This window comes from Pyrus communis, chromosome 4, assembly GCF_041283825.1.
Source record: "Pyrus communis isolate YQ-2024b chromosome 4, ASM4128382v1, whole genome shotgun sequence".
Classification (NCBI taxonomy): Eukaryota; Viridiplantae; Streptophyta; class Magnoliopsida; order Rosales; family Rosaceae; genus Pyrus; species Pyrus communis.
Window position 1 is genome coordinate 4,919,854 of NC_142568.1, and position 12,200 is coordinate 4,932,053.

At 36.5% G+C, this 12,200-nt stretch overlaps 1 protein-coding gene and 2 long non-coding RNA genes across 3 annotated transcripts; 2 read left to right on the top strand and 1 right to left on the bottom strand.

The window, feature by feature from the left end:
• Positions 1 to 2,740: 2,740 nt before the first annotated feature.
• LOC148697335 (uncharacterized) lies at positions 2,741 to 3,276 on the bottom strand. Its single transcript, XR_015961284.1, has 2 exons — positions 3,060 to 3,276; positions 2,741 to 2,970 (listed from the first exon to the last, which is right to left on the bottom strand). It is a non-coding gene; the product is annotated as an uncharacterized LOC148697335 (long non-coding RNA).
• A 3,914-nt stretch (positions 3,277 to 7,190) lies between these two features.
• Positions 7,191 to 8,459, top strand: LOC137723081 (ethylene-responsive transcription factor 5). The gene has a single exon (XM_068462235.2). The coding sequence runs from the start codon at positions 7,280 to 7,282 to the stop codon at positions 8,261 to 8,263; it is 984 nt and encodes a 327-aa protein (XP_068318336.2). The 5' UTR covers positions 7,191 to 7,279; the 3' UTR covers positions 8,264 to 8,459.
• Positions 8,460 to 11,320: 2,861 nt separating this feature from the next.
• On the top strand, positions 11,321 to 12,080 carry LOC148697336 (uncharacterized). Its single transcript, XR_015961205.1, has 2 exons — positions 11,321 to 11,557; positions 11,653 to 12,080. It is a non-coding gene; the product is annotated as an uncharacterized LOC148697336 (long non-coding RNA).
• The last annotated feature ends 120 nt before the right edge of the window (positions 12,081 to 12,200 follow it).

Consider the following 12,200-nt stretch of genomic DNA (forward strand, 5'->3'; position numbering starts at 1 on the left):
ATCCGCTACTTTTTCAAAAGCAAACGTATCTCATATCATTGGGATCAAAAGCAAAGGTATCTCATATCATGTTTTTCCCCTGTCTTTCCCTTTGCCCTTGCTCTTGCTTTTAGGACAAGGAGAAAGAAAGCAATCAGTCGGAACCTAAAATCAAACGTCCGATCTGGAACTGATTGCCCGGAAGATTTGCCTGGTAGCTTACCTAGCGCCGCTCTCGAGTGCTCGTCTTCAACTATTGGTGGGTCTCGAATTTCCTCAACAAATATTCCAGGACAGTTGATACGATAATACGATGTTGGCTCTTTACACTGAAGCTGCCAGGCATGGACGAGTGACAATGAATCATCAATCTTGTGGATCGTCAGCAAACGCAACAACTGCACGTGCTGCTTCATCCCCTAACCCTCTTCAATATGAATTGGAAAAATTGAACAAAGAAACAGGCCATCACCTCCACCTCGTGCTTACCTGCCATGTGTCCGAATCCTGAAACCACTAGTGGTCCTATTTTCATTCAAGATCAAGCCTCGATCGCCCTTGAAGAAATCACAAGTCCGATTCAAAATCAAGTGTTCACCACCCTTAAATCAAATTCAGCTCCTGATAAAATGAGTAAGTTCAAACCTTTGGAGGAGACCAGAAAACCCTCCAGCCCAGTTCAAGATTAAGCCTGTGGAAAATCAACGATTGGAGGACCAGAAAATCTTCCAGTCAAATTCAAGATCAAGCCCCAATGGCCCTTGAAGAAATCTCCAGCCAAATTCAAGATCAAGCCTCGACGACCCTTAGATCGACATCTACATTAAGGGACTTCAAAGCGCATCTTCTACACGTGACAAGCACATGTATACGACGTGCCTTGAAGTGGGAGCATTTGTAGACATTGAAATTTCAGTGAAATAAATGTTGACCAATGTATTAAAATTATAGCCTTTATTTGTTTCACCTACATCACACACTCATTTCACCTACAATATCCACTCACTTCACCAAAAAAAAATGTGTGGTGGTGATTCATTTTCTTGGCCTATAAATAGCCTTCTTCATCAAGGGAAAAAATGAGGAATTTACATCACACCAAAACCTTGAAGCTTTGAAACTCTAAAGCTCTCAAGCAAATTCCGAAGGATCAGTAAAAACCCTCTTCGTTCTTTGTCAAAATCCTCCTTCAAGATTAAGCCCCGACGGCCCTTGAAGAAACTTCGTTCAACCTTCGAGATCAAGCCCTGACGGCCCTTGAAGAAAGTGTTCATCGTTCATCACCTGTTCATCCTAAGATCAAGCCTCGACGGCCCTTGGATCAACAAACAACTGTTCTTCAAGATTAAGCCCCAACGGCCCTTGAAGATCTATTCATCAACTGTACATCCCCAAATCAAGCCCCGACGACCCTTTAGATCAACAGCTTATCCACAAACCCACACCTTACGAAGATAGAATCAGATGACCAAATTACAAAGAGATTGTAACCCCAAAATCATTAATATAAAATATTATTTTTGTACACGTATTCTTGTTTCAGGAAAATTCGTGTTTATAGGGCCCTCACCACAACCCGGGCTCGACTCTACCGTAGCACGATATTGTCCATTTTGGGCCCCAACCACACCCTCATGGTTTTGTTTCTGGGAACTCACACAAGAACTTCCCACTGGGTCTCCCATCCTGGGATTGCTCTCGTACAAACTTGCTTAACTTCGGAGTTCCCATGAAACCCGAAGTTAGTGAACTCCCAAAAGGCCTCGTGCTAGGTAGAGATGGGAACATACATATAAGGCTTATAGGATCCACTCCCTTAGGCGATGTGGGATGTTACAATTCATCCCCCTTAGGGGCCCGACGTCCTCGTTGGCACACATCCGGACAGGGATTGGCTCTAATACCAAATTGACACATCCCGACCCAGGCCCCTACCACATCCCGAGCTCGACTCCACCGTAGCAAGATATTGTTCGCTTTGGGCCCCAACCACGCCTTCACGGTTTTGTTTTTGGGAACTCACACGAGAACTTTCCAGTGGGTCACCTATCTTGGGATTGCTCTCACATGAACTCGCTTAACTTCAGAGTTCCTACATAACCCAAAGCCAGTGAGCTCCCAAAGGGCCTCGTGCTAGGTAGAGATGGGAACATACATATAAGGCGTATAGGATCCACTCCCCTGGGCGATGTGGGATGTTACAATATCCCTATAGACAACGAATTTCATGACGTTAGTATGAATTTACATTAATACTTTTAACCTAACAAAAAAAAAAAAAAAAGGCTTACCAGACAAACCGAGATAGTTCGATCAACCTAGAGAAGAAGATGGAGCGAGTATTAGATGATGAAATTGAGAGAAAATGGAAGTAACGGATGCTGGATTGAAGAAAAACGAAGGGGAGAAGTGCAGAAGCTGAATCTACAGTTTTACTACAGTTCTGCCTCTATAGCTGAATCTAGATTATAAAGTTAACTTTTGCATGATTGATTTTGCACAACGAATACTGTGTTTGTCGTGCAAATACACTTTGCGCAACTAATATGTAATTGGTCGCGCAAGTCTACCTTATTTTTTCATTTACTTTATATTTTATTAGTGTAAACAAGTTGGGTGACGAATACTATTTTGGTCGCACAAAATGCATATTTTTTCATTTTTTTCCATTTTCCTTTTATCTAATGTACATTACCAAATTAATTAACAAAACTAATTTATTATCCCAAATACATATTATAATTAATATAAATATTAATAGTCATCCATATAACATAAATTTATTAATTAAAATCAAATCCAAAGTCCTAAAAATCTTATTTCATAAAAAAAAAAAAATACAATTCAACTTCAATCCTCTTCCTCTGGGGCAGCAGCACCTTGCTTCGCATCCCGCAACACATCAAACTTCCACTGCCAGAAATGCTTCTTAAAAAGGTCATCCAGATACTTCCACTACTTCTCATCGGTTTCATCAACATCCCAATGAACCTACATTAATGCGAATAACAATAAATTAGCAATTTAAAAAATACTACTTTTTAACAACAACAATTATACATTATTTAATACAAACTTACCGATAACTCCCCCAGCATGGACTTCTTCAACTCTTTAGGCACCTTTTTCTGAGACTCAAACTCAGTAGAACATTCCCTTCGCATCGAAGCCCCAACATCAAACCTAAGTTCAGCGTACGCATCAGCCCTACTTTTGTCTTCAAAGTGGGGCACTTGCTTACGTCGGTACCTCTCTACTCGCAATACAACTTTCCTTTCGCAAGAGCCTTCTTTTGAATCGGCCATTACCTTTGAAACAAAAACTTTGAAAATTAGGGTTCTGAAATTGTGTTTATATAAGCACTCGGAACACTTTGCGTGATGAACCACTTTGTCGCACAAAACGCATCACAAATGCGCACTAAATGGGAGCAGTTGAATGCATCTGACCATTTCAATGAAACTTTGCATGACGAATATGTGGAAATTTTTGTTGCGAAAACACTTGGTCGGAAATTTTTTTTTCCCGTGTTTTCTTGCATGACAACAATAACTATTTGTCGCACAACGAATACTTTCGTCACATAAAATATATATATTTTTCCCTTTCCTGCCATTTTGAGTGACAAATATGTTTGTTCGTCGCGCAAGTGCTTCTTATGCGACAAATGTTTTGTCACGCAAGCTATTTTTTCTACTAGTGTTAAAACAACTCATTTGACGAAGTGAAATGATATCATCTGTGTTCTAATATCAACTGCTGCTATAGAAAGATCTGAATTCTTTCGCTGCGATAAAAGAGACAGTGAAATATCACTAATGACCTCTTCCTAGTTTCATTTAAGCACAACTGCACAAAGGCAAGTTAATAAGCAATTAGTTTCTCCCGCTAAGACTAATTATCGTCTTAATTACTGCGCCTGCAGATACAAAATATACAACATACTGCGACGACTCTTTCAATTGATGAAGCATTCAAAACTTGTTTAACTGTTTTTATTTAATTCCAAAACGCGCCCTTAAAACTTGGTCCATGGACCATAGAGGATCTGTTGGTTCTATAAGTTAACTGTATCTGGCAAAAGGCATCATGATTTCATGCAGAGAAGGTCAGGGTGGTTAACACGGACAAATCAACAACAGGAACAATATGAATTTAGCAAACATACAAAAACACTAGCAATCTTTAACCTATTAGATATGTTTGGTGGCCCCCATTATGACTTGGCTTTGTTAATATGTATTAGATCAAAAATATTCTTCTGGCCACAAGGTCACTAAGAATCATACTCACGTTTGAATTTGGTATTACAAGTGAAAAATAAAGTGAAAGTATTTTTAACATTTTAATCTCAACTTTTCATATCAAATTCAAAATACGTAGTCATGAATTCTTAATCATCTAAACGGAATTCCTATTTTGTTAGATATGTTTCACACACACACACACATATATGTTTAGCAAATTAACTTCTTTATGAATTATGTTCTTCTTGTTTGATTCACCTATCCTTTTGTTTAAAAGGAGAATGAGACTTGGTAAATTCATGGACTTAGTAAGAGCTCCCACTTCAGTTGCTAAGTGCTTAATTTGTCTCTAAATATACTCTTAAAATATGAAATAATAAGAGTTGTTGAGCTGATTGCGGTCTTTAAGGACCTGGAATTGGATTATTAATTAGCTCAAACTGCAATGCTTGACTCCTTCCTATTTTTCTTTCAGCTCCATCCATTGAACCAAATGACCCTATACCTCATTATTTAATTAAGGCAAACTTTATTAGGGGTTAAGTTAGATTGGGTTGGGTCAAACCAATATTAATTTATGTTTGGTCTTTATTTCTACCTGAAGACACTATTCACCTTACAATGTTGTGGATAATATTTGATTTCTTGCAAGTAAAGGATATTTCGATAGGTAAAGATATTTCTTTCTACAGATAAATTACAGTTGACGATTTGTTTTATATTTTTTTATAAACATGTTAATTCTTTGGGATTCAAGAAGCTAATCATGGAGTCTGACTCATCAACGTTGATTTGTATGTTGCGGGGGTAGGAGAAAGAATGATGTGGTCTTTGAGAGTATCATTTTTGATATTTTGCAATTACCTTTACAATCAGTTGTGTTTTGTATGCTCCTCGGTGTTGTAATGAAGCGGTGCATGCATTGACTTCTTGCGAAAGATGTAAACATTTTATAAGACCTAACCAAAAGCTCTATCGGTTGGGAAAAATAGCAAAAATAAATAAATAAAAATATTTGGGTCGAGCAAACTGACGTCCCCACAAGACATTGAAAATGTAGATCTAAACACTAAATTTCAGAACTTTTCTTATCAATTTTTTTTTCTTTTTTTTCAATTATCCATTAATTCAGACAAAGAAATATATTAAAGGGCACCATCCTATCCCTATTAGACTTTATCGATTAGACTCGTCGAGGAGACTCGGGACCCTTAAAAATTAACCCAACTCAACGGAAATGGGAGTTTGATTGTTACCAATAGCATTAGGTCTATTTGGATATTCAAATATTTCTTTTTAGTTAAAAGTATGAAAGAAAGACAGAAAGAATGTTTGATACATCACTACAGGAAGAAATAGTTGATAATATTTATCTTGTATTTTGCAGTTTTACCATTAAAGATTATACATGTTGGTAAGTTGGCTCTATACAAGTCAAGAAGCTACATGCAGAAAATTCCACATTGAAAAAGTATAACAACAATCTGAGGTTCAAATATAGAAGGTTACGTTCTAATTGTAACGAGACTTTTTGTGATAAAATCATACGTTGAAGTTCATTAACCGAATTTGATACCAACCATGATATTGAGTTTAGAGCGTTAATTAAGTTGGAAATGATATTAGTCTATAATTAAACTTAGCGGTGGACAATTACAAAGCTCATGGCACAACAATATATACCATACAAAGGCGCCATATGAAATAAAATCTAAAAACAATTTCAAACAATTCTTCATTGTAGTTATTCCGTGGTTTTCTTTATCTGAAAAGAGAAAAAAAAAAAAAAAACAACTGAGGGTCGTTGTATATTAATTTTGACCTCACCAATATATGTTTATGATATGATATAATTTGTATATTATTATTATTTTTGGTCAATAATACATGCTTTTAATTTGTATTTTTCAAAGAACGTAGAGAATTGGTTACATGAACAATGAAATTTGATTCCTCAGACCAAACATTGCAAAAAATCAAAGAGTGTAATGAGAAATGTCATTTAGTTTGCACATCCGTCGGCATAAATAATTAACTCGGTAAACAAAGTCGGTAACTTTACAAAAGCCGACGAATTATAATTCAAGCCATGAATAAAATAAGAAAATAGAGTTGAAAATCTGAAACAAATTGTTTCTGAAACAAAATAAAAAATAAAAAAATTCAACAAGAGAAAGCAATTCCTTCGGGTTGCGTTAATGTCAAAGTTTTCTCTCTAAATCTAAAACCAATTTTAAAGGCCTCCAATTAAAATTCAAAGCTAAATTACTGCAAGATTAAGCCTGAGTTGACCAAATCTAATGTTGATTAACTTTTGCCGCTAACCTGCATGACCTAATTATTCCACTAAGCGATTAAACTAATGATAATGATTATATTTTACTCAAAAGATGCACCTTTTGGAAGCATCCACGAAATTAAGTACTACTTAACCCAATCAAATCCTTAAAATTAGCTCCTATTGGGCATAAGACGACAAAAAGATCAAAAGATACAGCAATATACAGGAGAACTGGTGTGGGTTTCTTCTTACTACGTACGTAGTATGTGATAAATTGTTCCTATCACATGAGAGCATTCAGCATTGCGATGATTGAAATATAAAAGAATAACATTTCAAACATTAAACACATCGACATGCAGCAATTAACGAAAATTATCCATGCTTGTAAAACGCACATGTGAACGACAATCGGATCAGCCTTGGAGCGCGGACAAACCCTAGCGGTGGTCCATACGCATCAATTACTTGAAATGAAAGAATGAAGGTGACATCAAGCACTCAACGGTGGAGATTGGAAGGAAAACTATTACGTAACATCACGTAGAAGCTCTATGGATGGGACTACATGGGCCCCACAGAAGAAAACTCAAAGGATGCTTCGTCGAACCTCAGCCACAAAGTCTTCCCCTTCGTCCTCCCTTGTATATATATCCCCTCCCCCTCCCCTCTTCCATTTCACTCCCAAATTTCCACTCTCTACAAAATTTTCAAACCCTCTCTATCTCTCTCTAAAATTTCTCAGAGATTGTGTACCAAAAAATTGTTATCGATGGCTTTAGATCAAGTCTCGGCGCTCGAGCTCATCAAGCACCATCTTCTCGGCGAGAGCTTCGCCACCGAGCTCAGCGACTTCGCTTCCAGCTTCCCCCAAAACCAATGGAGTCCCGAGATCAATTCCGACCTCTCCAGATCCCAATCGGATTCGTTTTGCTCCAAATCCTCTTCCACTTTTGAATCCTCCATTGAAATATCCGATTACTTGGATTCAACTGACATCTTCGACTTTAACTCCGCCGATTTCTTCGACTTCGAACCCAAACCCCAAGTAATCGACCTCACAACTCCAAAATCCACAAGTTTGAGCTCTCAAAGTTCGTTCGAGTTCGATTCGAAGCCTCAAGTTAGCGACGATTTCTTTGAATTCGAACAAAAGCCTCAAATTCCGAACCAAACGGCTCTTAAACCTGCCAACCCGACCCGAAAGCCCGCACTCACAATCTCGCTTCCTAACAAAACCGAGTGGATCCAGTTTGCAAGCTCGGACCAGGCCGCCGCGAAGCCGGCGGCGGTTCAGAAAGTGAGATCGAACGAAGAGAAGAAGAAGCACTACCGAGGGGTCCGACAAAGACCGTGGGGCAAGTACGCGGCGGAGATCCGGGATCCGAACCGCAGAGGCTCCCGGGTCTGGCTGGGGACCTTCGAAACGGCGATTGAAGCAGCCAAGGCTTACGATCGAGCAGCGTTCAAGCTCCGCGGCGCCAAAGCGATCCTCAACTTCCCGCTCGAAGCCGGGAAAGCCGAGCCGGTCGTGTCCGTGGAGAGAAAACGACGTCGTGAGGAACAGAGAGAAGAGGCGAAGGAGGTGGTGGTTGTAAAGAAGGAGAAGCTGACGGAAACACCGTTGACGCCGTCAAGTTGGATGTCGTTTTGGGAGTCAGAGAAGGAGGATGTGAAGGGGGTATTTAGCATACCTCCGTTGTCACCGTTATCTCCTCACCCAGCGATGGGTTATCCACAAGTAATGGTCGTATAAGGAAATTTAACGTCGTATATGAAATTTATAGATTAGAAGAAGCTGAAGCTGTGGTTCTTTATTGCTTTTGAATTATTAAGAAAAAGAAACATATATACATAGAAATGGTACCGTACAAATTAATGGATGTGATTCATATGTACATATGTACGTAAGATTGATTTTCCGACAATTGAGAGAGCATTTGGTTGATTAACTCTTGATCTGGATTTGTTACTTTTGGGTACTTGATTTTATTGAAGGATTGAGATCCTCTTCGAATCTCATACTATGAAACATGTGAATTGAAAAGATTTTTCGTAAATAAACGAGTAGTGTTTCTGTTAGGTTTTCATTGAAGCAATATCAAACATAGCTACCGAATATGAGAAGTGTACGTACAATACACTAAATTTACGTATGTGTATTATTTGACTACTTTATTGTAAAAACACGACAATAAGTTTACCAATCATTTCAAAATTTAATATTTATTTATTCAAATACTTGATTTTATTTTATGTTTTCAATAACGTGTGTGTAACTTATGAAGTTTATGTCTTATTAAAAATATGTAAAAGTAAAATACATGTACTAAAGTCAAAAGTATATAATAGTTACGTATGTGTATAATACTTGTATGTTGTGTTTGATTTTATAAAACGTTTTCTTTAGTAAATCATTAGGAAGTGTACGGAAAAACACTGTCGCCAACGCTTTCTTCTCCACACAAACTTCTTTTTTTTATGAAGAAACTTGATATAAGTTCAATAATTTTAGCTAATAGAATGAATAGTTCAGTTTATTAAAATAAGTTTAATTTCTAAATTAATTATTTAATTATCAATAATTATCTTGATAAGATTTATTATAAAAATAAAATTTCTCCTTAATTATCTCTTTGATTATTTCTTTTTATTTTTTATTTTTGTTATTTCTTGTTCTTCCCCCAGCTTTAAACCCATTTACAGATTTTATTTATAATTTTTATAATCAACCTATATCACAGGTTAATTATAATTATCAACTTATATGACAGATTATGTTTTATTAATGTCTTGCTTGTAGGTATATTATGTTTTTTTCTATCTTTTAGTTAGGTTTCATATCTCGCTTATAGGTATAATATACATTCATATATTTGTTACTTGAGTTAGGGTAGAATGTTTTGCAGTTAGATTTATGTTAGTATATTAGTTTTTTTTTTTGTTATAACAAATTAATTAGATTTTTTGGACTTGGAAAATGCATAATAGTAGAAGATTTTAATTGATTTTTAATATTTTAAGAAAATATAAAATGAGTATAAAAGAAATAAAAATATGTAATTTGATAACTAGGCTCACTCCTAAAAATCATCTATGTTTTTGGACCTGGATCTAAGAGCCCCTTTTTTTTTATCTATTCAACACAAACGTCCTATTTCTAAGAAAAACTTTCTCTTGCCACCAACGTTTTTATCTCTTTCAACACAAACCCTAAACCCTAAATCCAAATCCGCTCTCTCCAATACTTTTATTTTAGTACTACGGTCTAGTGATATTCTTCTTTACTTGTAAGTGAGATGTCTTAAGTTCGATTATCGTCAAAGATGAATTTGAACCAAATTATTGTTAGCCCATTATGAGGCTAAGCTCATCTCCCTCTCCATTAGTATAAATAATATCATTTGTTTAGGAAAAAAAAACAATCTCTTTAAATACATAATTAATGTCAGAATTCTTAACATAATTACAATCATCATTTTTTAACGTATTATAATATGGGTACCTAAGCGACATGTTATATGCCACACTTAAAAAATATATTAATAAAAATATGTAGGTTGATATAATTTGAGTGCAAATATAACCAATATGGCGATATTCTAGGTAAAAAAAACTTCAAAAGTCTAACAAGTTAGACGTATATTAGTTTTATTCAATTGTGGAACTTACATTTAGTATGGTATAGCTGGAAGAAAGTGCAACAACTTTTTCTTCAATATATTTGTATTTTTGAGTAGGGCCGGCCCTGAGATTTCAGGGGCTCTGTGCAAAAGTGAATTGGAGGTCCTAAGAAGTGTTAAGAATTAAATTTATAAGCTTCTATAAATTCTAATAACACAAACAAATTTAACAAATCAACAAGTGAAAAGGTAGCGTACTGTTTTACCTTAACTATTTAGAGGGTTAGCATTCGAATTTTCACGTTATTGTGTGGAAGCTTATGCATTTAATAAAAATAAACTTAAAAAATGATGAAGACGAGGTTCAAACCCATCCCCTAGGCCAATATAAAGAAGCAATAATACCACTTGTGCTAAGGCTCAAGTTTGCAATATTCTACACATACTACAATATATACGTATATGCATGCAAAATTGAAAAATCAAGGGCCCTTCCGATTTGGGGGCCCTATACGATGGCACAACTTACACCCACTCAGCGCCGACTCTGTTTTTGAGGTACCTAATATTTTCTTTATGTTGATACTCTACCTTTGGTAGTATAAACTACACACAAACATATTTTCATGCATCTTGGATATAAGGTTTTCGCTTTCCAAAGCATCTCCAACAATTCCAAATGTCCAAAAGCTATCATCGCTAGTATGAGCATTTCCAACACTACTAGTTATTTTAACAAAAACTATAGAATTTTATTATTTATCAACTTAAGCTTTAATATTTTATTAATTAAGCATTTGCCGAAAAATTCCTAACCCACGAACAATTTCTATAGCCACCTTTTCTCTCTCTTTCTTTCATCTGAGATTAGTAAATAAGGACTTGTTTGCCACGCAGTATAAAGCAAAATTAATAAGGGTTAATATCAGTTTACTATTCTAAAGTTTTTTGGTTTTCAACATTTGGTAAATGAAGTTTTTTTCGTCCCAGTCTAGTACCTAATGTCATAATTCTGGGACACTTTCATCCATCTGTTAAGTTTTATGTTAGAACCTCCGTTAATTGATAACATGGCGCCCACGTGGACAATGAATGGGCGATACGTGTCAATATGGGCCCACATGGATATTAAAAAGTAAAAAGTATTAAGAAAAAAAAAATCTTTTTCTCTGCTAACCCAATCCGCCTCCTACTCACATGACCCAACCACCCCCTGCCTCATTTCTCCCTCCTTTTATCTCCTCTGTATCCACCCATCCGCTCCCTCCCTTCTTTCCTCTGCACCCACCCATCTGCATCCGAGCCTTGACGACGCCAAACCGTCGCTTATCCTCTGTGAAAGCAGCAGTTTTAGTTTGATTTGTTACTTCGTCGAAGAGGTTATCACTTGCTACAATGAGACCGATCTCCACTGCTCCTGGGTTCGGGTACGATTTCTATTCTCAATGCCATTTCGATTAGGAGTTCTTGATTTTTTGTAATTTCATTGATTATTTTTGCTAACTCGGTGGTTTTGATTTAGGTGGCGACAACAGTGAGGAGTCCGAAGGAAAGGAACACAAGGTTGGATGAGATAGGCTGGCGGATTTGGAATTTGATGTGGGTTTGGTGGAATTTAAGGGTTTTGATGTGGGATTGAGCTTCTTCAACTCAACGTTCTTGGTGGAATTGGAGGTGGATTTCAAAATCTTGGTTTGGTACTTTGAGGAAAAATAATATGCAAAATGAAATTTATCTATTTTCTATCTATGTGAGTGGTAATCTAGGTGGGTCTGGGCGAGTGCCTAGGCAGTCTAGGCGGGTGCCTCTGCAGGTTTAGACGCCATTTTTTAATTTTCAGATGCCTAGACATTAATCGGATGTTAGGTGGAGATTTTTAGAACAATGGGTGTAACATAACGCATAAGTTGACAACGATATGAATTAATTTGATCTTTTCTTGTTTTGAAATGTAGAATATTCATTGATAATGTATACGACAAGATTCTTACAAAGAGGATATATAGAGTATATTAGTGTGACCTCATTGCTGAAAGAAAAAGAGTAACACCGCACCAATAGATATTAACT